Source organism: Elephas maximus, chromosome 3 (genome assembly GCF_024166365.1).
Source record: "Elephas maximus indicus isolate mEleMax1 chromosome 3, mEleMax1 primary haplotype, whole genome shotgun sequence".
NCBI classification, from domain to species: domain Eukaryota; kingdom Metazoa; phylum Chordata; class Mammalia; order Proboscidea; family Elephantidae; genus Elephas; species Elephas maximus.
The window spans coordinates 65,336,112-65,363,278 of record NC_064821.1 but is presented as its reverse complement, the minus strand read 5'-3'; the positions used below and the strand labels follow the sequence as shown (position 1 = coordinate 65,363,278).

Genomic DNA, 27,167 nt, shown 5'->3' with positions numbered 1-27,167 from the left:
TGGACAGGGACAATTTGGACGGGGCTTTGGTGTACAAGCAGGAGGAAAGAATGGGGGAGGGCAGCCCCACAAAGGCACGTGGGCTATTGGAGAAAGATCCATGGGGCCGGTGGGGGAAGGGTGTTGGGAGATAAAGCTAGAATGTTCTGTAAACCAGGTTCTTCAAGCATCTTGAATTGCCTGGCTCTGTCAATCAATGGAAAGCCTGGTGGCGTAGTGGTTAAAAGCTACAGCTGATAACCAAAAGCTTGGCCATTCAAATTCACCAGCCTCTCCTTGGAAACTCCTTGGAAACTCTGTGGGGCAATTCTACTCTGTCCTTTAGGGTCACTAAGAGTCAGAATCGACTCAACGGCAATGAGTTTGGTTGTTTTGTTTTGTTTTGTTTTTTGTCACAATGGCCATGTGACCTTGAGCAAGTTACTAAGCCTCCTGGTTCTCAATTTCCTCCTCTGGAAAATGGGCTAATGACCATATTGGGTTGCTCTAAGTATTGCATGAGTTGATAATTATGAAGTTCTAGAACAGAGCCTGGCATTATAGGAAGGGCTATGAAACGGTTTGCTTTTAATTATTTGCTATTATTTAAACTTCATCCTGTGAGCCAAAGAGGATTTTTAAGCTACAAATGAGTTAATTTGTTCATTTATTTAATTCATTCCTTCATTCAACAGACATTTATGGAGCTGTATGTAGCCAGGCACTGTTTTGGATACTGGATAGAGTGGACAGATAAGGTACAGGACACCCCAATTATTTGATTTTCAGATAAACAACAAATAATTGCAATATTTGAAACAACCTTATACTAAAATACTGTTCCTTGTTTATCGGAAATTCAGATTTAACTGGGCCTCCTATATTTTTATTTGGCAAATTTGGCAGCCCTCATTGGGGCAACAACACCGAACAAAACAACATCCCAGGCCCCTCAGAGCTGACATTCTGTGAGAGAAAAGAGGCAAGTCGTAGATACAGATAGAATTTCTCAAGCAATGAGAACTGAGCTGGAGAAGCATAAATCAGGGCAGGGGGATGTATTCGTTTCCTGTTGCTGCTATAAAAAATTCCCGCAAATTTAATGGCTTAAAACAAATTTATCATCTTACAATTCTGGAGGTCAGACGTCTCCACTGGTCTACGTGAACTAAGATCAAGGTGTTGGCAGGGCTGTGTTCCTTTCTGGAGGCTCTAGGGGAGAGTCATTTCCTTGCCCTTTTCAACTTTTAGAGGCGACTGGTTTTCCCTGGCTCATGACCCCTTCCTCCATCTTCAAACTGAGCAACGTCGGGCCAAGTGCTCCTCATACTGCCATCTCTCTGGTTCTCTAATCATTTTTCCGTAGTCAAACCTCCCTCTGACTGTCTTCTTCTGCTGCCCTCTTCCACTTGCAGGCACCTTTGTGATTCTAACCTCCCCCCACCCCCCGATCATCTCCCCATCTCACTTGAATCACATCTGCCAAGTCCCTTTGCCATGTGAGGTAACAGGTTTCAGGGGTTGGGACGTGGACGTCTTTGGAAGCCATTAGTCTGCCCACCAAAAAGCCCTGGTGGTACAATGGTCAAGCTCTCAGCTACGAAGCGAAAGGTTGGAGGTTCAAACCCACTTATCGGCTTGGTGGGAGAAAGGCCTGGCGATTTGCTTCCGTAAATATTACAGCCAAGAAAACCCTATGGGGCAGTTCTGTTCTGTAACATGGGGCGGCTATGAGTGGGAAATCGACTCGATGGCACACAACGATAGTCTGCCTACCACAAGGGGTCAGAGAAGCGTCTCTGGGGAGGTGGCAGGGACCTGAATGAGGTGGGGAGTTGAGCCACACAGGCAGAGCTGCGAAGGGCTTTCCAGGCAGAGGGAATGGCAAGTGCAAAGGCCCTGCAGAGGGGGTATGATTGGAGCGTTTGAGAACCAGCAAGAACTCCAGTGTAGGATGGCAGAGGGGGTGAGTTGAAGGAGGTGAGGACAGAGAGGTGAGAAGGGACCAGGTCACACGAGACCCCATCAAGGCTGATTGGAAGAGGAGAATCAGTGATGCCCCACCACCTCCTGCCCTTCAACTGTCCCTGATCTCCCCGCTTCTGGTTCTGCTAAGCTGATACCCACCCCAAGAGCACTCACATTTTAATGGGAAACTCTTTAAGGCTCAAAGGACTAAGTCACTAATGGTGACATTTCAGGCACGGTGACAGGTGGTGAAGAAGTTATTTCAGAGCGGGGAGGGGTACTTTGTCCCCTGTCACCACACCAAGGAATCAACAGCCTTCGTCCAACATCAAAGGCTGAACTTTTCTCAGAAGTATGCAAGATGAGAAGGAAGAGGGTTTCTCTGCAACATGAGGGATTAAGGTTAGATGTTAAAAAGAACTTCCTGTACCAGCAGGAAACTATGTCCCAGAAAAGTTAGTAACATCTGGGAGACTCACCCTCAGGTCCTGGCTGAGGGTCAGGGACCTCACTGTCAGGGGCCAGCTGAGCTCCCAGGGTGACCTGGAGGAGTGGTAAGTCCTGACCTTGGACTCCCCTTGGCCACTGACTGTCCTGTGACCTCAGCAAGTCAAGTCCCCTCTCCAGATCTGGCTCCCTCACACAAGAAGGCTGGACGCAAGGACCTCCAAGGGTCCTCCCAGAGCTGACCATCTGTGATCCTCACATTCCGAGGCTCTTATTCTAGGGGTCTTATATTCTAGGACAAAAACTTCGTAGCTGTGTGACCTTGGGCAGGTTACTTAACCTCGCTGAGCCTCAGTTTCCCCAACTGTAAGCAGGATGATCATAGAACCCACTTCCTAGGGTGGAGTGAAGATGAAATGAGTCAAACCACATAAAGTGCTCAGACCTGTGCCTGACATACAGTGAGCACTCAGTAAACAGGCACTATGATGAAGATTCTAGGATGCTCGGACTCAGATCCTCAAGTCCGTGACACTGTCTCCAGAAGCGTGATACTTGCTGGCTCTGGGATTCCAAAACTCCAGACACCCTGCCCCCACCAGCGTGCCCCCAACGCCCTGGCCTCCCCCATGTGCTGTGTGGCAAGCCTATCCTACAACCACATGAAAAGCCATTCCCCCAGGGTGTCCCCACACCTGGGAAAACCGGCAGCCTGCCCGGCTGTGGCCCCACCCGGTGGCTGGAACACCGGGCAAGATCAATGAGGCCCAGCTCAGCTCCCCGCACTGCCACCTTGTTCCAATCAAGGATGGGCGCCTTCCCTCAGGACCCCCGCCCAGCCCTGAGCTGCTGCCCCCTCTGGGCCCTGCCCAGCTGCCCACATTTCCATCCCCGTGACCCTTGAGGAGCGGTGCCCATGCCTGACTCCACAGTAGCTGTAGCCTGCCTAGAGTTGGGCAGTTGGAGAACATGCTGGATGATGCTGGCACCAAGAAGCACCAGGCTGGGTGGCAGAGGCCTGGGTCTGGCCCTGGAGTTTGGGCGTAGGAGGATGCTACAGGAGCCCCTTCCACATCTAGCCTCGATTTCCTCAGCTGTAAGCCAGGCTGCTTAATTCCACCCTGTATGTTTTGAGAGAAGCAAAAGGGGAAAGGGTACAGAGAAGTTTTAGCAACAGTGGACGTTTGCAATACACAGGAGGAGGAAGCAGGGGAGAAGCCGGTCCCCATCTAGGTCCTTCTCAACCTTCAAATCTTGGCTCAGATGTCCTCTCCTCCGAGAGACCATCCTTGACCACCCTGTCTAAAGCATTAGTGACACCCCCCCAACCCTCCACCCACCCAGTCGCTCTCTCTATCCCTTACCCCGGTCTGTTTTCTGCAGTGTCACTATCTGGCATTAGTTTGCTTATTTGCCTCCTTGTTTATCTTCTGTCTCCCCTGCTGGCATCACAGCTCCACAAAGCTCCACGGCTGTCTTGTCTATTACAGTATCCCCAGTATCTAGAATAACCTGTGGCACACAGTAGGTGCTCAATAAATATGTGTTGACTGAATGCATCTATGCCTCCTCCTCTTTCTGTTTCTGGCTCTCCTTATCCTTTCCACCTCTCTCTTCCTCATTGTCATAGTCATCTACTGCTGCTATAACAGGAATACCACAAGTGGATGGCTTTGACAAACAGACATTTATTCTTTCACAGTCCAGTAGGCCAGAAGGACCAAATTCAGGGTGCCAGCTGCAGGGGAAGGCTTTCTTCTCCCTGTCCACTCTGGAGGAACATCTTGTCATCAATCTTCCTGTGGTCTAGGAGCTTCTCTGTGCAGGAATCTCTAGTCCAAAGGAAACGCTCTGCTCCCAACGCTGCTTTCTTGGTCGTATGAGGTCCCCATGTCTCTCTGCTTGCCATTCTGTGTTATCTCAAAAGAGACTGGCTTAAGACACAATCTAATCTTGTAGATCTCATCAATATAACTGCCACTAATCCATCTCGTTACATCATAGTGATAGGATTTACAACACACAGGGAAATCACATCAGATGACAAAAGGGTAGACAGTCATACAATACTGGGAATCATGACAGATATTTTGGGGGGACACGATTCACCCCCTGATGCCCATCTAGGTGCAGAGGTCCCCCAAGACAGGGCTGGGAGCCTTATCCCCTGTGCTCCTAGGGATGCGGCCAGGCTAAAAAGCCCTTAAATTATCAGTCCTCCCCTGATTTGACTGAGGCTCACAGTCCCCAAGTCTGAGTCCATTCTACACTCCTCTTCCAGGAGAAAACTCAGGCCAGTGACAGAGTGGCCCAGTGTCTGAGCCTGCGGGGAATTTTTGCGGCTCATTCAATTCTGCCCACATCCTTGCCACCTCCCCGAGGGCCACAGTCCTGGCAGGCAAGGAGAGGACACAGCTCCTCACTCAGGGTTGGTGCCACTCTGGGAGCAGCGGTGTCCCCCAATCCTAGCCATCCACCCCTGAGGTCCTTTGGCCCCTGGGGATCAGCCGTGGACCTCAGGGGCAAAGCCCTGTCCTGCTCCCATGGTGTCTGTGTCCCCACGAAGCAGGCTGAGCAGCACAGGCTCCAGGGTCAGGCTGCCCAGGTTCAAGCTTGGCTCTGACACTCACCTGTAACGTGAAGTTGGGCAAGTTTTCCTACTGTTAAAATGGGGGTGATGATAATGGCACCTAATACATAAGGTGGCTGTGAAGATTAAATGACATAATACATGTAAAGAGTATACAGCATTACTCATTATTATTATCACTGAGGGGCTGGCCCCTGGGGTGAGGCTGCTGAAGCCAGGAGGGCACAATTTTGGCATCAACAGATGTTGGTCCACATTCCAGCTCTGCCCCTTCCTAGCTGGGTCCAAGAGACTTAACTCAATGGAAGTCTTCACCTGTAAAGTAGGCCCAGTAACATGTACCTGGGGCTGTTGGTGGGCGTTAAGAAGCTCCATAGGGAATGATCTTGGCAGGGGCCAGGTACCCAGAAACATGCCATAGGTGGGCCTATCATGATTAGAAGGGCTTCAAGGGCCACCAGATGACTTGGCTGAGAATGAGCTGGTAGACAGGACAATCTGGTTGAAGCAATGACTCAATGGGGAAGGAACACTCCCCAACTTTGAAGCAGCATGGGTAGTTTTTCAACTCTATTCAATTTGGGGAGGGGGTTCATTTTTTTTTCCCAGAAGTTTGGGGAGAGATTTCTTCTTCTATCTTTTTTCTTTAAAAATATTTTATTGTAAAATTTATACACAAAAGAGCCTTTTAAAATATAAGTATTGTTTAAAGAATAGTAATAAAACGGACATCCATGTACCTGCCACCTAGCTGCCAAAATAAAGCACTAATAGGACCTTAGGGCTCCCATTGTCCCCTCCCCAATCCCATCCCTCTCGCTCCCCTCTGCCATGAAGCTGGGGAAGGGGGCACGCTCCTGATTAATGGATTAACCATTCTTTTGCTTATCTGTCAGCTTTTTTTGCTTTCAATGTCATTTCCTATTTATAAGAGCAGCAATTTGGGGACCACCTGAAAGGCCAACAACAGAGGATGTGAGCTGTTGAGGCTACTGAAGGCACTCACATGGGGGAAAGGGCAGGGGAGATAGACTGTTCTCTCCATTTTACAGATGAGGAAACTGAGGCCGGGTGAGGCCCAATGTCACACAGCTACCAGGTGGAGATACCAGGGTGGGACCTCAGAGCTGGCACAACCAAACCACAGGCTGTCAGGTCAGAAATAGAGCTTTGGAGTTACTCCTTTATTTGTTCAATAAATGTTTCCTGTGAACCTACCCCGTGCTGGGCATGGGTATCTGGTCTAGCCTCAAGCCCCATCTAACACTTGAACTCCCTCTCTGATAGCCTAGCCTCGACTTGAATACCTCCCATGATGGGGAGCTCTCTACCTCCAGAGGGATGTTTCTCGGTCCATCTCTAGCTAGCTCTCAATACTTCTTTTCCTTGCATGGAGCCCAAATTCTTCTCCCTGCACCCACTGGCCCTAGTTCTGTCCCCAAAATCCATGTGGTCCCTGCCACCCAGGAGCTCTTCATAGATCTGAAAGTGTAGCACTCATCCCCCGCAGGCCTGCTCTTCTCCAGGACAAATGTCCCCAGTTGCTTTAACAATTCATCGTATGACATGGTTTCAAGATTCTTCCCCATGCTGAGGTCTCTGGGGGTGTCACACAAGTTCTAACAGAGGGGGCTCAGACTGACGCCCCCTCCAGGGGTGGTCAGGCCGTAGCAGCTGTTTCTCAGCTCCCGCTGAGTGCTGGGAGCTTCTTCACAGCCACCCTTGAGCAGCAGCAATTATCTCCATTTTACAGGTGAAGAGTCTGAAGTCTCATGGCCAGGGCCTCTCAGCCTGAACCTGCACACCAAGCCAATGCTCTGCCTTCCAGCTCAGGCTGCCTCAGGGAGGCCTAACTACAACTCTCCTGTTACAGCCGCCTTTCTCTGCGCCAGGAGGACAGCTACAATAGGAGTTTAAGTCCACCCTCCACTCAGTGTTAAGGGATCGGGGCTAGAACACAGATGCTGGGGAAGGGTCTAGAAGCTCCAGGCAGGCAAACCACCCAGAAAGTCAATGCCTCTAAATTGAAGAAAAGCAGAAACTTCCACAGCCAGGGTTCAACTCCTCAAGGAGCTGATCCAGAGAACAAATCCAAAACTCAAGCCCTGACTGACACCTCCTCAATGCTTCCATGTCCATCTGTCCATAGGATGGTCTGTGTCTACACAACCGTTGTGTATGTCTGTATGCGTTAACTCTCTATGGGGATATGTGTATGCATCTACACCAATGGGCCTGTTCATGTTGAAGCAGATAGATGTGTCTGTTTGTAGGTGTGCCTTTACACACACATACACTTGTTTACCTGTGTGGCTGCACCATCACAATGTCAGCCTCCAGGAGGGCTTGCCCACACAGGTGTGTATCTGAGCTGCCAGTGAGTGTGTGTGACAGAGTGTACCCATGAGGAAGGGTATGTCAGTGTGTCCATGAGCTTGTGTGCTGTGTGTATGCATGCCCGTGAGCATGTGCAGTGTTTGTGTGTGTGTGTGTGTGTGTCAGTGTGTCTGTGTCTGTTTGCCAAGGGTCCAGTGGAAACTTCCTCATCCTGGCCTCCCGGTGCTTTAGCCCTAGCTCGTCTCTCAGGTCCAAGCATTTGACTCTTTCTTTCTATTTTATAGCCAAATTATGACCCCTGGAAAAGAGGGCTTTATCCAGAAAACACAGACAACCTAAGCGTGAATGAGAAAAAAATATGCTGCCATCTCCTGGGCACATTTTTCCTAATGGGGGTCTTCAGAACCCACCAAGGACCCCTGGCTGTGGCTTCCAGGCCTGGGTACCCAAGGTGGCTGACAGACTGGGCAGGGGGCAGGACAAGGGCGAGCTGAGCTGGGCTGCGGCTGGGCCCTCCTGAAAGTTTGTGCAGAGACGGATGGGTCGGGAGGCAGGAGCCTCAGAGGCGGGTTCAGCTGCCTGCGTACATTCTGTGTAAACTTGAGCAAGTCCCTGCCCCTCACTAGGTCTCACTTTCCGGGATGGGAAAATGAGTAGAACTGTTGTGGGTTGTCATGGAATTCTAGGATGTTGAAGATGGACAGGTCTCCTGGGGATCAGGTGGCCCAATACTCTTTATCTCCCTGCTCAGGAGTTTGATGCCAAGAGAGGGGAAGGGACTTGCCCTGGGCCACACCCATGGAGGGACAAAGAACAGCTCCACTGGAGCTAGCGGTCAAGTCCATGAGTGTCAGGTCCAGCCCAGGCTATGGGATACGACAATGCCCCAACTTTCTAGGATTCATCGAGGGTTTTGGACCCCTTTGAGTTTACCAAGGTACATTATTGCAAAGTGTAACTTCTTCTCCAACGATTGAGGGTGGCAGAGGAAACCTGGAGCATGATATAGCAGAGAAAGACGTTAGGAAAGACTTCTAGGTGTTTCGAATGGGGAGTTGGAGAAAGCTAATAAGTTTACAAGTGGCACAAACAACCCTAAAACTGGGGACACCCTCCCCCACCGGCCATGTGGATACAGGCCTAGGTCCGCTGTTGCACAGCTCAGTACCTAGCCCTTGGTTAACTGTTGACTGTCTGTGACCTCGAGCACCTTCACCTCTTGGGCCTCAGTTTTCCCATCTGTTGTTTGGGAATAATAAAGCCTGATCTCGAGCCCTGAGTTCAAATCTTAGCTTCCTTGCTGTGTAGAAGCCTCTCTGCACCTCAGTTTCTGCATCTGCTCGATTCATAAGGTTGCTTTGCCGGGTTCCTCAGATAACATAAGCAGAGTCTGGAGTAGGTGTTCAAGACACCCTACTCCCCAAGTGTGGCCAGGTAATAAGGGTCCAGAAAAGAGGCACCAACTAGCCGATGGGGTAACCTGTGGGCGATTGCTTATAAAATGCTCAAAGCCCGGTGCAAAATGCAAATGTGAGCCCTTTGTTCAAAAGTTATTAAGAATTTAAAGGCAGCGGCAGCAGAGCATAAAGCCAAGTGCAGGGCTCTCCTCAGCATGGGTCGCACGCCCTGGGTTATCCGTGGGGGCTCAAATCCAGTTCTGGGGGAGGGGCTCGAGGCCCTTCCGCTGTGGCTTCCAGCACCACAAGGTGGGCTATGCCCTCCCCGCCCCAGAGCCGCAGCTGGGATCCTGACCACCCAGCCCTGCTACTCTCAGTGGCCAGGGAAGGCGGCATAAAAGCCTGACTGTTCTCCGGCTCATTATGCCCGTTTTTATCTCATGCCATGCATACAGCACATAGTTGATTGCTTTCCGCCAAGGGCCACACTTTTTTTCTTTTCCAAGGGGGACACTGGAAAGCCATGTGGCTTTTATTGCTGGCAGGAATGTCTGAGGCGTTCCTTCGCTACCACATGAAATGGAGCTGTCTGTAATCTTCATCTGCGTAAGGCCAAAGCCCCCGGTCTCCTCTGAGCCGTCGGCCTCTGAGATTAATTAAGGCTTCACAAGGACTGACAGTCATTAGGACCTTTTCTGGGAGGTGGAAAATCCCTAATGAGGCCACTGGGCCTCAGAGGTGCTGGGTGGGCAGTAGGGCACAGACAGCCTGCCACGGAGAGGAAGGCAGCTGGACAGGGAGCCGGTGGGAGGCAGCCGGAGGGAGGTCAGAGCCAGGTTCGGCCCCTGGCCCGGACTGTAACCTTGACTGAGACTCCTCTCCTCCTGGGCCTCGGTTCCGCCATCTGATAAAGGGGGGTTTGGGTATATGAGTCTGTTGAGTCTGACGATTCTTATGCCAGGATTCTAACTCTATTCCATGATTGTAACTGCAAGCGTCTGATTGTGGTCTGTGAGAACAGAGCTTGGCGGTCAGGAATGTGGGCCCTGGGGCCAGGCTGCCTGTTTGGAATCCCAGCTCCAAGGCTTCCCAATTGTGTGACCTTGGGCAAGTTACTGCACCCCTCTGTGCATCAGTTTTCTCCCCTGTAAAATGGGGTGATAATGGAGCTACCCCATAAAAACACTGTGAAGCCTGATTGAGTATGAAGCGTGGAACTGGCTGGCACGCTGAGAGCTCAACTGTTGTCAGTAACGATTAATAGAGCCCAGGATTCGAATTCCATGGTTTCAATCCGATCCCAGGATTGGATTCTGACTGGCTCCTATTCCTGCCACCTGATTAAGGCTTGGAGGCTTTCATTCCAAGGACCTATTTGAACCTGGAAATCCTGGTGTCCTTCCTTCACTGTAGGGTATGCAAGAGGTGATAGCCAATGATGAAGCCCCATCCTGGGGCTGGGGAAAGGGTGCACCCTTCCCAGAAGCCTCCTTGGGCTTCAAGCTACCAAGGTTCTCCTCACCGATTCCCCTCGCCTCAGTAAAGAGTCCTCTGATTTGATGGCTCTGCAAGTAGCTCTGTGTCCACCCACCGCTAAGAGTCTGAGTCCCAGCAGAGTGGAGACAGAGCCAGATCAAGGAGTCATGTTACTAGAAGGGCCCTTGAGACATTCTTATTTGAACCTCTTAGGTTCTGAGGCCCAGAGAGGGGAAACTCTTTCCTCAGAGCTACACAGCTCTAGGAGACAAAAAAAAAAGGAAGGCAGGAACCAGTATTTGTCAAGGAACCTACCATGATTTTCAACTCATCACAATCCCACGTGACAGAATTGAGCTGCCCTGTAGGGTTCCCTGTGTACTCTGCCCTCCCTACAGCCCTGCAAAGCTGAGATGATTCATTTTCTCCATTAAAAGCAAGGAAACTGCTGAGAAGCGAATGATCTGCCCACAATCACACAGTTAGAAAACCAGGCAGTGGAATTCTAATTCGAACCCAGGTCTTCTGGATCCCAGGTCTTAGAGGACCACAGCCAGGACTTTCAAACAGGAAGCCAAAGTTCAAGGGGAGTACTCAGTTAAAGCCCCGTGGAGTGTGTGGGGTGGGAGGGGACAGGAAGTAAGGGCTGCTGGGCCAGGTCCCGCTCTGGCCAGCCCACAGCTAGAAGGTTTAAGAATCTGGCAGCTTCTAGAGGCACATACCCAACAGAACAATCCAGACATGGACGAGAAAGGAGGCCGGAGACCCTATGGGCTCCCCTAAACTCTTTCCTAAGGAAAGAATTTACAAGCAACAGTGGGAAAAGGCAAGGATGCCAGCTATTGATTCAAACGCCTTCTGTGCCTCAGACATATGCTGAGTGTCCTGTTAGCCTCACAATTAACACAACTGTTGTTGTTGTTAGGTGCCATCAAGTCGATTTTGATTTTCGGCTCACAGAGTTGCCCCATGGTGTTTCCTAAGCTTAATTTGCACCCCACATCGTACTGAGTCTCAAAGACTTGAAGCCACTTACTTGGCCACAGTAAATGGCAGAGTAAGTTTCAAACTCAGGCCTGAATCTAACCTCCCTTCCCTCAATCTTTCACAGCCATTCCCTCTGGAGTCATTCTTATTTTGTTAGGAAGAGAGCTAGGCTTGGGTCTCCTGCTCCCAGGAAGCCCAAGTCAGTCTTCAAGGGTGCTTCTGAGGGAGGGATTTGAGAGAAGAGGACCCAGCCAGGCCCTGACAATAGTTTGCTGTGTGATTCTGGACACCCGTTCTACTGTCTGGGTGTCTGTGGCTGGGAACAGTGAGGGGCAGAGAACAAGCAGATATAGGGCTTTCCAATTTCTGAAGATTTAATACAAAATGCTGAGGGGGGTTGGGGAAGGGCAATAGACCCTAAGTGACCCAAGACCACACCCCGCCCCCCAACTGCCAGAACCTGGCATCAGGAGGGAGGGGTGTGACCAGGTCAGAGCAAATCCCAAGCCCTCACCCACCGGGGAAACCCTGATGGTGTAGTGGTTAAGTGCTAATCAAAAGGTTGGCAGTTTGAATCCTCCAGGCACTCTTTGGAATCTCTATGGGGCAGTTCCACTCTGTCCTTCGGGTCACTATGAGTTGGAATTGACTTGATGGCAATGGTTTTTTGTTTGTTTGTTTTTGTTTTCACCCACCCGGGAGTGGCCAGGCACGTTTGTGGATTAGAAAGAGTAGGAGCTGAGAAGGCTGTGAGTCATCACACAGTCCAGTAGCCTCTGCTGGTTTTACAGGCAAAGAAAACGCTCAGGTAGCAGAGGGCCACCAGCAAATGAAATTAGTGGCAGGGGTGATTCTGGAACCCAGGCCTCCTGGCCCCTATTCCAGCTACATGCAAGGCAAAGCTTGGGCCCCAAAACCCTGTGATCTGTGGCAGAAGGAGCATTCCCAACGTGGCCCTAGACACAGTTCATTTATTTGGCATTTACTACATGCCACAGGCTTTTAAATTTGACCCCAACACCTTATGAGGTAGTTGGTAGTACTGGTCCCATTTTACAGATAAGACAACTGAGGCACAGAGAGAGTAGACAACATGACCAAGGCCACACAAGGAGTCTTCAGGAAAGCTGGGAGCTGGACCCAGACAGGCTCCACTGCTCTTAACTATGATACTCCTCTGTTTCTGCCTTCCTAGGCTCCCCACCTTCACCCCGACCAGAGCCACAGCCACGGGACAATGATAATGGTAACAATAATAATAGCACTCAAATGTTCAGACTTTGTGCAAAGCACTTTACATACCTAATCTCACCTCCATCTAGCTTTGGCTATGGCCTCAGTTTCCCCTTCTGTAAAATGGACAGAATAAAATCTCTACACTGAAGAGGTGGCATGAGGTTATCAATAATTGGGGTAGAACTCGCAGCACACAGTGGGCATTTAATAAACTTGGTCAGTTCCTATTCACAAAGCAAAAGTGATGGGCAGGGAGGGCAATAGAGACCCAAGCCAGCGGTGGAAGCGGAAACCGGAATCCTTCTCCCTGGCTCGGGTAAGGGCCTGCTTCCTCCCCTCTGTGCCAGGCTCTTGCTGGGACTCCCATGCGCTTGTGCACTCCCTCTCTCCCCTTTCCTTCTGACCGGGTTCCTCCACTGGAGGAGGTGGCAAGGGGCTGGGTGTGGAGGAGGGGGCCATGGGCTCCAGCCCAGAGGTCACAGCGAAACCCACTGGGGTTCCGCAGAGAGCAGGCCAGCGCCTGGAGACACGGCGGAAAGTACACACCCGTCCTTCAGATAGGGACACTGAAGCCCCAGGGAGAGGGGGCCAACTCCGGCATTTCCCCTCGGGCAGCAGTCGTTGGGGTTGCATCCGGCCGGAGGTGGTGCCCGCGGCTCCAACGTGCTCGCCCCAGCCCTGGGCTTGGGCAGTGGGCTCGGGAGGGCGGAGATCAGCCCCTGACTCAGGCCAGGTCTCTCTTCTTCCTCGGTGACGAGGGCCACGTCTCTCCGGTTCGGGGGCCTCAGTGTTCTCACCTGTAAATCGGGAACTACAGCTGATCCTGCATCAAGGTGCATAGGTTCTGTGGGAGAGAGTGCAGTGGGCCCTCCTGAGTGACCCTAAACAATCCATTGCCATTAAGTCGATTCCGACTCATAGCGACCCTATACAGATCTGCCCCATCGGGTTTCTAAGGAGTGGCTGGTGGATTTGAACTGCCAACCTTTTGGTTAGCAGCCGAGCTCTTAATCACTGCACCACCAGAGCTCCTTGAGTGACCCTGGCAAGCCCCTTTCTGTCTCCAGAGCCCCGTTTTGAACTGGTCTGCTTTTTTCCAAGTCCGTGGCTGTTACTAACAGGGTGCTATGGCTTCTAGCTCTCCACAGCACTAACAACAAGCCCCACCACCATCGTAATAGCACACCAGCACCAGTTGCCATAAAGTCGATTCTGATTCATAGCGACCCTCTAGGACAGAGCAGAACTGCCCATAGGGTTCCCAAGGCTGCAATCTTTACAAAAGCAGACTGCCACATTTTTCTCTTGCAGAGTGGCTGGTGGGTTCCAACTGCCAAACAGGTGACCATTCACTTGGCAGCCGAGCACTTAAGTACTGCGCCACCAGGGTTCCTTTGTATATGTCTATGTATATCACACAATGTATGTATATGCATATTGAGTCAAGAAAAGGACTTGATGGCACCTAACAACCTATATCTATACAGATGCTGATGTAAATACCGTCGGTACCTCACTTAATCAACGGGGGAGGGGATGGTGTGGATGTCAGGTGGTGCCTCTGCCCTCCAAATTTGAAATCAGACCTAGTTTTTAACCTGCTCTGGTCCTCTCTAGCCAGGTAAACCTTAGGCAACTTTCTTCTTTGGTTAAATGGGCATAACATGTGCCACCTAAGATTGACGTAAAATCGAATGATGCATGTAAAGTCCAAGCACAGCGCCTGGCGCACGGTAAAACCTCAGCAGCTGCAGCTGTTACCAAGGCTCAGAGGACTGCAGAACCTCGGTGAAAGTCACATAACCGGTCAACAGCAGAGCCAGTAGCCGCGTCCTAACCATCATGCTCTCCCCAGCTCCTCTCCCTCCCCTCAGAGTGCAGCCCTTTCCCCCAAAAATTAAGACTAAAACCAATCTCTGTAATCATGTGAAGACACACTTGTCCTCCCACATTCATGGGCTCTCCAGAGGTTGTCTGGGGGGGATGGTCCCAGAGCTAAGTTCTCTGGGGGGAGGGCCCCAACCATGCAGACAAAAATCTCCTAACCTAGATAAATTACCATTTTTCACTGATTCTAAGATGAATTTTTTATATACAGGTAAGTCCTAGTTCAATTAGCAGCATTTGTTTTCTTTCCTGCCAGCCAATTGATGGCGTTTTGGATACAATGTCCTCCCCCCCACCCCCAGAAAACCAAAACCAAACCCATTGCCACTGAGTCGATTCTGACTCACAAAATCAAAAACCCTATAAGACAGAGTAGAACTACCCTATAGAGTTTCCAAGGAGTGCCCGATGGATTGGAATTGCCGACCTTTTGGTCGGCAGCCGTAGCTTGCCTCAGCTCTTAACCTCTACGCCATGAGGGTTTCCCAAGGGATGACAGATCTTATTTTTTTCATAACAACAGTGACAGCTTGCATGGATAAAGCACCCCCTATCTGTCAGACCTCTGCTAAGCACTTTCCACACAACAATTCTATGAGAAGGCCATTATTATTACCCCCACTTTACAGAGGTTTTAAACAATTCCCCCCAAGATCACAATAGGTGGTGGAAGAAGACAAATTCAGGCAGTCTAATCCCGCGCCTGAGGCTCTGAGGGGTTCTCTTTTGGCAGCCCATGGACCTCTAAGAAGGTTCTCCAGAGCATACATGTCCATTCCATGGTTGGGCACATTGGGGCATCCCCAACGCTCCCCAGGCAGCAGGACTCTGGAGGAATCAGACCCGCCCTTGGAAGCTCTCTGGATGGCGGGAGACACGTGCTGGCACCTCGCCACCACGAATGCACTCAGTGCACTCCTAGACACCCTGGGGAGACAAGCGGCCAGCTGAGTGCCTGTCATAGGGTCGTTCTGATCCCACGGACCCCTTCCTGGGGCAAAGGGCCAGGGCAGCAGGAGTGGTCCCCAGAACCAGTGCTCTGCAGGCCTCAAGCTGAGGCCTGGGTGCCAGTTTACCAGACTCTAGGCCAAAGGAGGGGAGGAGAGTATCCTGACTTCCCAAGTCCTCACCCTGCTGCAGACAATTTGTGATGGGGGGCCATATGAGAGAGGCAGGCTGTTAGTCCACCAGTCCTGGAGGAGGAAAGACATGTCCCGGGTACGGTGTGGGGGAGCAACCAGCTAGCTATCCCTTTGTCGGTCAAAACAGCAAAAAAGAGATGACAGTATGTCAGTCATGCATGGGGAGGAAGCAGGTTGGCCGTCGGTGGAAACTGGGAACTAGCTGTCCTGTTCTTTTGTGCGTGCTCCCTTCCTGCTTCTCCCCAAAGAGACTGGAAAGGACTGTGCAGGGGAGCAGTCCTGCTGGTCAGAGGCAGGAGGGACCCTCAGTGTGTCGGAGATGGGAAGGGAAAGCCACTGTCCCTTGGAGGTGGGGAAGGCGGCCTTCGGTCTGACAGAAAGCCGTCCGTTTGTCCAGACATAGCGGCACAGATTTTGAAAAATTGGCAGGCTGTCTGTCCAGAAAGGGTAGCTCATAGGAAGCAGCCTGCCGCGCCTGGACGCGGGTGCTGCAGCTGGCGCGCATCTGTGCGCAGGACGGGTCCCGGCAGCTCGGCCTCCGGCAAGGCGCAGGTTCCAACTAGCGGTGGCTCCCGGGACTGCTCCTGCCCCGGCAGCCACAGCGACCTGCGGCTGGGGCCCCCAGCATCCGACATCCCCATCTCCAGGCTCCCGCGCCCACGGGCAGCGAGCGCCCTCCCGAGGGACGTAGCTTCGCCGGGTCCTGTGCCACTTGCCGGGACCCACATGTGCCCTATTCCCTGGAAACCCGTTTGCGAACCCGAGGCGGGTGGGAGGGGCAACTAAATCAGGCAGAGGGGCAACTGAGGGCGAGGGTGCAAACTGAAACCACCCTACGAATCGAATTTCTCAACCACAGACGCAGCGGGTCTGGCCCCACAGCCGCTCGAGGGCAGCAAGCGGTGCTGGTCCTCGCTGGTCCCCAGCCCTACCCCACCACTACGCGGTGGGCCTTTCCTGGGGAAGCTCCCGAATGTCGGGCACACTGAGGCCCGGATCCCTTGCTTTCCGCATTCCGCTGCTCTTGCCAGAGCTTCCAAAGGTCCGTAGACTGCCTTTGGCCCAGGATTCTCGAATCCGAGGAACTGACGCTCTTAAAAGATACAGTAAGGAACTCTCACCGTCCCCGCTTTTGAAATGGTCTGAGAGGCTGAAGTGAGGTCCCGAGAGAGGAACGTACCCATTGCCGTCGAGTGGATTCCGACTCATAGCAACCCTATAGGACGGAGTAGGACTGCCCCATACAGTTTCCAAGGAGCGCCTGGTGGATTCCAACTGCAGGTCTTTTGGTTAGCAGCCCTAGCACTTAACCACCACACCACTGAGAGGGGAAGGGGCCAGCTTTGCCGGTGGCCGCCGTTGGGCCAGAGCCATCCCCGCAGGAGCGCACGCGGGGTTTGATTTCGTTTGGCTACAACGAAATAGAGTGCACTAGACAGGGCTCAGATCCCGGGTGGGCTCTGACAGCCGCCATGGGGTCTTTTGCTTCTTTGCCCACGAGGCTTGCAATTCGTCGTTTTGCACCTGTCCAGCGCTGGGGGCAACGAAAATCCAGCCCATTCTCCAAAGCGGCCGGGAAATCGGGCGCGCATTCGTTCCGGAGAGTCTGGGGAGCGCAGCTAGGCCAGTAATCCTGAATGGGGCTTTTGATCGCTCCGGTTCTCCTCCCTTTTGTGGCCCGTTCCTAGGCCCACTGGCCTGGCCTAGGACGCGGGAGAGGGGGAGGCGGTTTGCAGCGAAGCCTTAGGAATAGTTGGGCCCCGCAGCTGGTAGTGAGAGCGGAGACCCAGGGCTTGGCGCGCAGGCAGTGCCTTGTCAAAGCTGTTCGCATCCCGCGGGTCCGGGAAGACATGGGCTCAGACCTACGAGGGCCATGTTCCTTCCACATGAAGAAAATTCTCTTCTTTGGAAACGGGGGCCTTAACTTTGCAGTCAGTCCCTCGTTCTCTGACGTTTTCTTCCCTGCACGGCCCCACGCCCTTCTCCACCATCCAAGACCGCAGTTGCATTCGCGGAGGAAAAAAGTCTGGGGCAAACACTCGCGTTTTTCAGGCCCCTTCCTGTGTGCCAAAGCGCCACAGGCTGCCACAGTGAAGAACGACTCAGCTAGGCCTGCGCAATCCTGAAAATTGTTTTGAGGGGAGAGCAGAGAGGAGCGAGGTTTGTCTCCCCCGAGCCGGATGCGGGCCCGTGGGAGACTCCTCCTCCCTCTGTCCCCAGGTTGGCACCGGGGCCCCGAGGCCCAAGCCAAACCCCGCAGGGCTGGGAGCTGCAGAAGGGCTGGCGCGCTGTCCCTGGCCGGTCCCGGACGGCGCGGAATCTCTTGTGCAACGCAGGCTCTTGGTTCAAAATAATTTACGGGACGGGGGATGGGGAGCTTCTTTTAGGCGGCTCCCCGCTGGGTGTCACCGGCCCTGGGGCCCTCGCGGCCCCCAGCTGAGGGTGGAGGCGTCACAGGCCCCGGGCACCTAGAGCTCGGGAAGCTGCGGCCGCGGCCAGCTAGGAGGGAAGAAGAAAGGGGGGTTGCAGCCCCCGCGTCAGGGGAGACGCGACCTCGGCGCCTTCTGTGGGGCCCGGACGTTTTAAACAAATTTTCAGCATCGGCGGGCTCCCCAGAACTCTCCAGGGGCCCTCAGCCACAGCCTTGGGGCCTCCGACTCGGGCGTTCTCCACGGGGCGGGGCTTCCGGAGGCCCCGCCCACCCCGCTGGGCGGCTTTTGGCGGTCCCGGTCCTCCCCTCCCGAGTGCCGCCAAGGTACCCGCGATGGGGGCTCCCATTGGCTGCGCGACGCGTCGCTCGGGGCCGGCCCCGCCCCCGCGGGCCCCGGGGTACTAACCCCTCGCTGCTCCCGCGGCGCCTCCACTTGATTCTCGAGGTTTTGTTGTGGGGCCGCCGGCGCGCAGTCGGTGGGGCGGCCGTGGGCGGCGGTGGGGGCGGGAGGCGGGGGCGCAGCCCGCACGGGCGCTGCCTCGGGACCGCGCGAGGGGCGGCCGCCGGGGGCCGCACGCCCGGGATGCGGGAGTAGCGGGCCAGGCTGCGCGCGGCCGTCGGGGCGGCGAGGCCTCGCTGCGGGCGGGCCCGGCGGGGCGTCCCCGGCACCGCCCCCTGCACCCTGAGGCCCCGCTCCGCCGCCGCCGCTTCTGCTTTCCCGCTTCCAGCGGCCGCGGCGGCCGAGGAGGCGCCCGAGCCGCCGCCGCCCGCCCGGCGCCCTGACGGCCGCTGTTATGCGTATTCCTGTAGACCCGAGCACCAGCCGCCGCTTCACACCTCCCTCCACGGCCTTCTCCTGCGGCGGCGGCGGCGGCGGCGGCGGCGGCAAGATGGGTGAGAACAGCGGCGCGCTGAGCGCTCCGGCGGCCGTGGCCCCCGGCGGGCGCGCCCGGCCCGAGGTGCGCTCGGTGGTGGACGTGCTGGCAGACCACGCGGGCGAGCTCGTGCGCACCGACAGCCCCAACTTCCTTTGCTCCGTGCTGCCCTCGCACTGGCGCTGCAACAAGACGCTGCCCGTCGCCTTCAAGGTGAGTGCGGGGCCCGGGGCGGGAGGACACTGGCCCTGGGTTCCCGGCCTCCCCGCTGCAGGAGCCGGGCCCCGAGAGGGAAGGGGAGCGGGGAGGACGTGCCTGCTACCCCGCGGCGAGACCCGGGCGCCCCGCAGCCCGGACGCAAGGCGCATTAGGCCTCGCTGCGCGCTCGGCCCCGCGGCTTCGGGCGTTCTATGCTGGATGCGCCCCGCACAGATGACTTTTAAGGGACATGTCTCCCTCCACCTGGGCTTCGGAAAGCCTTGTGGAGAGACGTTGATGCGGAAACGGGCAGATGGGGCTTCACTTTCCCCAGCCCGGGCCTTTCGGGCACAGCCCTGCGGGCAACCGGGAAGAGGATCCCCGGGACTGGGGCGAGGAGACCCGAGGTGGGGTGCAGAGGTAGGATAGGGCCGACCCTCCGCTGCTGGTAGCACCCCTCCTGCACCACTTCAGAAACACTTCCTGCTCATACCGTACCCCTCAACCTCTGGCGTCTGAAAGGCGACCTAGGCCGGGAACCCGGAGCACTTCACTCTAAATGGCTGCGCCGGGGTGTTCTGCGTCCCGCATGCCAAGCTGAGCTGGGGGCACTCCCACCCCCTTGAAGCCCCTAGCCTTCAGAGGATCCTTTTCTCAGTGCCAAGGAGTAGGCGACTGTTTCGTTTTCATTTTTTTAAGGGGGCAGCGAGATGAAACGAAAACGCCTTGGTTTTCCCCTAAACCTCTCACAGCTGCCTTGAGAAAGGGCAGGGCAGGAAGGGACGGCGGCCGGGGTGGTGGTGCCCGAGGTGGCTGGAAACAGCGGCCGCTGGCAGCTGAGGCCGTCCTCGCTCCCATTAAGACGACTCCGAATTGGAAAAAGGGATGAGTGGCTCTTTGAGGTCTCCCTGGTGACATCTTAAAATACCAGTGGGGGAAATCTCCAGGGGAGGAGGAGGAAGGGTGGGGGAGGAGGCCCGTGTGACTTTAATCGTCAGATCGGAGGTTTTACTGTCACTTGGAGCTTAAAAGGAATCTTTGAAATTAAAAGAAGACAGGATGTTGACAGGAAATCTGGCCTTTTTAATCAGACCCCAAACATTTTCTCCTTGAAATTTTTACCATCTGGATCCCCAGTCCCTGCACGCGGCAGCCACGTTTAAATGACTGTGACTCCGGCTTCAGAGTCTGATTCCTTTTCCAAAGGCGGCTGCCTCTCCATGCTGGGGGGGCGGGGGGGAGCGGGTATCAGAAGGCCATCTCTACCTCCACCCGGCAATTCCCAGCAGGTGCATCCTTCTGCTATCAAAAGCCCCCCTCCACCCCCCACCGTAAGGAGGTTTTCTGGACCACTCCTAACGGAGCACCAGCTTGCTTTAACGTCTTCCCTGCATAACGGATTCAAGCTCCAAAGAGGCTGATAAACTGGGCCAAATGCCACACCCCAAACAACTCTTGCATTCATGGGGTGCTGGAGCAGTTCTATTATTATTGTTGTTTGACATTATTTTTACTTAGAGACTCGGTTGCATGCTGATAGCGCTTTTGCTCAAGCCGAAGGGAAGAAGGCAGCCCACGTCACAGCGACTGAGCCAGTTCACTGCGCCAGCGTAGGTTTAGTATAATTGAAAAGGTGATTTCTGGGGACATGGCTTAACTAGTTGATCCAGGACTTTGGTATGGAAGGTGGAGATTTCCTCCCCTTGTTTTGGTTATCTTTGGGAATAGTCTTTGTTTTTAAGCTTCTTCCCCACCCACCATTTAAGAAATCCGCAGTGCGCCAGGGACCTAGGGGAGCTGCTGGCCTAGCCCCTCCCCTCCTTTCCCTTGCCTTCCCCAGCCTTTCTAAGCTGCCCCCTCCCCCGTGCCCTCAGGTGGTGGCTCTGGGGGACGTGCCAGATGGGACGGTGGTGACCGTGATGGCAGGCAATGATGAGAACTACTCGGCGGAACTGCGCAACGCCTCGGCCGTCATGAAGAACCAGGTGGCCAGGTTCAATGACCTTCGATTTGTGGGCCGCAGCGGGCGAGGTGAGCGGGAGGGAGACCGCAGCAGCCCTGACGCGCGGACTGTGGCAGAGGTGGGGGGAGGAAAGCCGAGAGAGAGAGGACTCAGGATCCCAAGGGGAGTGCCAGAAACAGGTCTCCAGGCCCAGCTCTGTCTAAAACAGCCGGCTGGAACCCTGTATGGTGTTTCAGAATGCTTTGAGGATGTGAAGAAAGTTAGGGTTCTCTTGCCCAAAAAAAGACAGTTTTCATCCGCTTTCTAGCAAGTACTAACCCCTGTAGCCTTCCGTGCTCCATGCTTCCCGGTTAAGCACCCATGGTCACGCAGAAGATGCACAAAAGGTTGCACAAAAAGAGATTGTGGGTGAACAAGCTGAAAAAGGGGGACTTGGAGGTTTTTCAGCAAGCAGGCTTAGAGGACGAGTCCTTGGCCTTTGGGGCCCAGGTGCCCCAGCAGCTCTCGCCACTGGGTCAGAAATCTCCCCCACGCCTCTAGGTCACCTCTCCCCAGCTTTGGTCTCCCAAAGCCACAGTTTCCCCAGCCCTTTGATCCCCAACATAGTTTAGAAGAGAAAGGAGCACAGTGCAGGATGGTGAATGTTGGAAAGCACAGCCGAATGACTAACATCTCCTGCCCCAGAGTCAAGACTGGTGTGCCACCCTGCCTGTCTGATCTTCCTTGGCCTTATGAGGGAAGGTAGAACAGGACAGCACTATAGCTGCTGCCAGGGGCTGTTGGGTGGGAGGCTGCTGAGACCCTGAACTCCATCACTTCACTTCTGGACAGAGAAGTTCCAGAAACGCTGCCCCCGCGAAACGGAAAATGGAGGGTTTGCTGGCCCTTTAAGATCAGTCTTCCTCAGAGGTGGCTCAGGCCAGGAGTGCCCTTCCCCAGCCTCAGGCCTGCCCCTCCAGCTTTGTTAAGAAAGTGAGTCGGTCCCTTGCTCAACACAGGCTGAAGCAGAATTGTACTTTTCATCACCAATAAACAAGGCCTTCTCAGGGTCTGAGTTCCCTTTGAGCCGCCAGCCCTGTTCGGAAACGGGCATCTGGGCACCATTTTTTCCTCTCTAACCATTCAGTGTATACATACAAATGTCAAACATATTTTGACTTTTCAGCATTAATTAAAACCAGGGCATTATTTGCATGTAATAACTGTTTACTTGTTACTTTTTATGAAACTGAAATAGTTTACATTCTTTCAAACATTTCCTGTCCCTGTTGGCTCCCTTCCCCACGCACAGATTTCTTTCAAACGGTGCCCTTAACTGGTTGCAGGTTGATGGATGGAAAATGTTTGCTTTTATGAATTAAGCTTTCATTGCTGCTCCTAATTAGTCTCCAAGCCCCTTTTGTCATCCCCAATCTCTCAAACCCTTTGCAATTTAATCCCAAACCCCGGCCCCGAGAGGAGAGTCACTTGCTGGTCTGTGGTTGGCACGGCTGGCGGTTTGACTGCAGGGCGGTGGCTGGACCGAGCCACCCCAGGCCTGCCAGGCCGGGCGGGGGGCAGGGGGCACTATAGCTGCTGCCTCTTGTGAGGCTGGCTGAAGGGGAGGTCAGCTCCCGGGAGCCCACGACGGCACCAGGAGCTCTGTCCTTCCTTCCCATAGCCCCTCCCTCCTCTTACCCTGCTCCTCTCCTAGGAGGTGAAAACGTAGAGAAATAAGAGATGAGAATTCTCTGGCCATTGTGGGCACTGAAGATGATTTCTTTGTGGCTTCAAGCCCACAGATCTGCGCCCACCCTGCCCCCCCTCCCCAAGGCCTGCAGGGAGGGAGATGGTTTCCAAAGAGTCATTTAGCAGCACACCCTTGGAGCAGGCATGACTAAGGCTGGATTTGGGCTCTGGGAGATAGGTGCAGGAGGCTGAGTTTATAAACTGCTCTCACAGCCTCACTGTCACTGGTCTCAGCGGTCCTGGTAGGCAGGACAGAGGCCTGAGTAGCAGTTCTGACCACCTGTAGAACTCTAGATGAGGCATTTAGCCCCTGGAGGCTCACAGCCTCTGAGAGCTTAGCCCACCTGGGTTGGAGTCCAAGCTCTGACACTGAATTGCAGGGTAATATTGGGCAAATTGCTTAACCTCTGTGTGCCTCAGTTTCCTCATCCATAAAATGGGGCTAATGATACCTCTCATGGGATTTTGGGAGGATGAAAGAAATTGATACAAGCCTATCAACTGACACATAGTGAGAGCTGGGTACCTGTTCGAGATTTCATTACTTCAAATGCCTGGGCCTTCAGGAGGTCTTTGAGGTCCCTTTGAGTGGTGACAGCCACTGATTGTCTGATTATGGTGTGGTTTGGGCGGGGGTGGGGGGGAAACCCAGATGGTGTGAATTGTTGAGTGGGAGAGGTGGAGGCGGCTGGCGTTGAGAATAGGGTGCAGGGTCTTGTACAGCAACTCATCTGCTGTACCCATTTCACAGATGGGGAAATTCCCATCTGAGAGAACAAATCACTGATTGACGCAGACAATCTGGGCCACTTTGGGAGTGGAATTTGGGGTTTGGGACCCAGAGCCCTTCCCTGGCTCTCTGAATTCTGCCAGGCATTAAGAAGCCAGGTGGAAGCTTCTACTTGTTGCTTGTTTCCTTGCTTCTTATTCCTTTATTCTGTCTTCATTCAGAAAGATAGTTTGCTATGAAAGATATACACACAGTAACATTACAAGCTCTTAAGATAAGGCTGAAGGTGTGAACCAAGAAGAGGCAGGGAAGGAAAACCAGATTACTGGTGTCTTCCTGCAGTGATTAGGTTGCCACCTTACCACACCCAGCGTCCCCTTATTATAATAAATATTTTGTAACACGCCCTTTGGAGCATAGTGGTTAACAGCTCCTCTGCTAATCAAAAGGTTGGCAATTTGAATCCACCAGCCCCTCCTTGGAAACCCTAGGGGGCGACTGTACTCTGTCCTATAAGGTCCCCATGAGTCGGAATCGACCTGACTACAACAGGTTTGGTTTGGTTTTTAACATGCCCTTTACGTTGGAAACTCTGGTGGCGTAGTGGTTAAGAGCTACAGCTGCTAGCCAAAAGGTTGGCAGTTCAAATCCACCAGGTGCTCCTCAGAAACCCTATGGGGTAGTTCTATGAGTCGGAATCCACTCAATGGCAGTGGGTTTGGTTTGGGTTTGGTTTACCATCCTGCTGTGGAGTTTGTAGCTATCATAGTCTGTCTACTTACATGCAGCTTGGAAATCTGTATAATTCTGTAGCTATAATGAAGAAGAAAGGGAAAGTAATTCATAATAAAATCTATCTTTGAATATGTAAATGTTGGGGCGAGACCACACTAGCAGGGTGGACACACGCTCACAACTCGATGCAGAAGCTCCTGAACGCCACAGTGCACCCAGCAAGCAGGTGGACGCGACTCTGAGTCAGAAAGCAGCTCTGTCGTCACTGACATGATTTTCAAAGTTGTGAACAACTCTTGGCAAAATTCTGAACAAAATTAAAAAAAAAAAAAAAAAAGAGCAGTTTTCCCTCAATTTATACAGCACTTGTATTTCTGGAAAATTCTGTAGCTATTAGAAGTGTGCCCCCCAAAAAAAGGAATCACTTTGTTTTTAGAAAACTGAGTTAGGTTCATGGTTCAGAGAATTTTGATAAGCAAGTTTTTCACCCACAGGAGCAATGAATTAGTCACTGCCCTGTGCAGTACTGGGTATTGGCACCCTCCCCTCTCCATCCCGAAGTCCCACCAGGCTCTGTGATGGCCACTCACCACCCCAAATCTCCAAAATGGCCCCTAGGAGGTGCTCACTCAGAACCACTGACCTAGATGAAAAGGAAACGAGCGTTAGTCCCTGAACTGTCATTAACTGGTTAAAAAGAAACAGTAGTATGTGAACAGAGATTTGGGGTGAGCTGAGGGGTCCCCTGGGTGAGCCAGGGTGACCGCTGTGGGGAAGGAAATGCATGAAGACGCCATCTGATGTCAGAGGTCCCCCAAACATATGCCCTTCCGGCAGTGGAGCTCTTGTGGCTGTGTGGGTGGGGTTTATAACAGAGGAACCCAGGCCAGAGGTAGGAGGTCTTGCCAGAGGCCACACTGCCAACAGGGCTGTACTTGTTGATTGGCCTAGGACCATGGGTTCTAGGGGAATGTCTGGGGCTACTCAGCCCTGAGGGACACTTATTTCCCAGACGTGGGACTTCTTCCCCTCCCACCAGGACCAGCCCTTGGAGTGCCTTGACTTGTAATTCCTGGACTCCTGTGCTGATTCCGAGTTTGCCCAGAGTGTTTCACCAAAGTTGCCCACCCACGTTGTCTCCTCAGCAAGCATCCTACTCTGAGAAAGCCAGAGGTGGATGAGTGGGATTGCCGTCGGGCAGAGAGAACGCTGGGGAGGGGCAGGGAGGGCAAGGGGCACTCAGAGGCAGCCTTCCCCACCCCTGGTTTTTGGGGCTTGAGGCCTCAGTGGAAGGGGCCTCAGATGCCCTGGATCAGCAGCCTCTTGGTCTCTGCCTCCTGCTGTACTTGACACCTACCCTTCCCACCTACTCCTGCTCCTGACCACACCCTTCGTCCCCATTCCCTCCCTACTCTTTTCGGGTACCTGGGAGGGGTGGTGCCCGGACCTGGAAACTGAGAGGAAGCTGTTGAGGAGTGCTGTTGACCTCAGGGGGGTTGCTGCCTGGTAGAGATGCTAGTGTCTCATTCCCCAGGAGCACGTCTTTAATGTGTGTGGACGGCTGGGCTGAGGGTCTCTTCAGCACATTCTAACCTTACTGGGCTCTACCTGCACACTATGTGACCCAGTGAACTCACTGTTCCTCTGTGAGCCTCAGTTTTCTCATCTGTAAAATGGAAACAGCAATCTCTGCCCTTGAGTCCTTTAACAAACATTTATTGAGCACCTGCTATGTGCCAGGTGCTGTTCTAGGGGTTGGGGACACGGCAGTGAACAAGACAAAAATTCTGACTTCCAGGGAGTTTACAGTCTAAGAGAGGGAGTTAGAAAATAAAACTAAAAAGTAAAGTGGATGGATTATTAGAGGTAATAAGCATTATGGAGAAATTCAAACAGGTAGAGGGAACAGAGAGAGTTGAGAGCAGGAGGCTCTGTGAGGCTGCAGACCTGGGTTCTTAAGGTTTTTCGCACCAGACCTCTGGCAGTCTGGTGAAGCCCATAAACCTTTCTCAGAATCAAGTTTTTAAATGCATAAAATGAAATATACAAGATTACAATGAAAACCAATTATAGTAAAACACAGCAGACAGGCTGTTAAAAAGCAGAATTGTGGTAAATGTGCTGCTTTGGCGAAGCATGAAATAACAAGGTCTAGCAGTTGGTTGATGACGACCATGACTTTGAAGCAGTGATAAACATGAAAGATATTTAGAGAAGTCTGCAATGACTGTAATGTGATATGTAAATACCTGTGACGTCTGCTGTTGACAAGGTCACAGGTACTGTTGATAATACCGCTGTGGATTGTTGTCGATGTTCATACTTGAGAGAAATGCTAAATTTCAGTTAGAGGTGAGGGACAGTAAAAACTACGTATTTTCCTATCCCCGTTCACAGCCCATTCAGCTCTAGGAGGGGCCCACGGATGCCAAGTTAAAAACGCCTGTTTTATGTATGTATAAAGTGACCAGGAAGGGCGTCGCTGAGAAGGCGACTTTTTAGTTGAGATCTGAAGGCAGTGAGGTGAGAAAAAGGAGCATTTAGGGAGCTGAGCGGCGCTGCTGCAGGGCTGGGGTCCAGCGGTCTCAGCCCAGCCAGCTGCTCTGGCTGGCTCGGGGCTGTCTACCTAAACTGCCATCGGCACGGAGACATCTGCCTACGGCACCACCCAGTTCCCACTGCAGGCCCAGGGATCCCCGATAGTGCCCTGCTGGTTGGAGCCTGGGCGGGTGGTCAGCAGGGCAATGCCAACTAAAAGGCCAGGGGACCTTAGGGTGAGGGAAGACTTGGAGGTAGGAGGAGAGGAGGGTCTCAGGAGGGGGCGGGCAGAGAGCCAGCTGCCTGATGTTTCCCTAGATCATCCGCACTTTCTGTTTCCAGAAATCATGGAAAGTGTCCCTGTGGTCTGAGAGTGAGGGGCCAAGTTTGTTCTTCTGACTCGGGACTCCAGGGGCCATGCCCTTTCCATTTCTGTCCCTGCCTCCAGCCTGCTGGCTCAGGAAAATTCTAGAGAGGCCCTGACGTTCCCAGTAGGAGTTACACCTCCCTTGCTCCTTAGCTT

The 27,167-nt window shown here is 53.3% G+C and overlaps 1 protein-coding gene across 2 annotated transcripts in view; it reads left to right on the top strand.

The window, feature by feature from the left end:
• The window catches only part of RUNX3 (RUNX family transcription factor 3), a 70,522-nt gene that overhangs the window by 21,938 nt on the left and 21,417 nt on the right, over positions 1–27,167 (top strand). The window contains exons 1-3 of one of the 2 annotated variants that reach the window (XM_049878297.1): positions 18,275–18,322; positions 18,688–18,965; positions 20,825–20,981. In XM_049878297.1, coding sequence (XP_049734254.1) covers positions 18,768–18,965; positions 20,825–20,981 — 355 coding nt within the window. In that variant the 5' untranslated portion in view covers positions 18,275–18,322; positions 18,688–18,767. Of the gene's footprint in view, positions 1–18,274; positions 18,323–18,687; positions 18,966–20,824; positions 20,982–27,167 lie in introns of those variants that run through there. The other variant, XM_049878296.1, reaches the window with a different exon arrangement.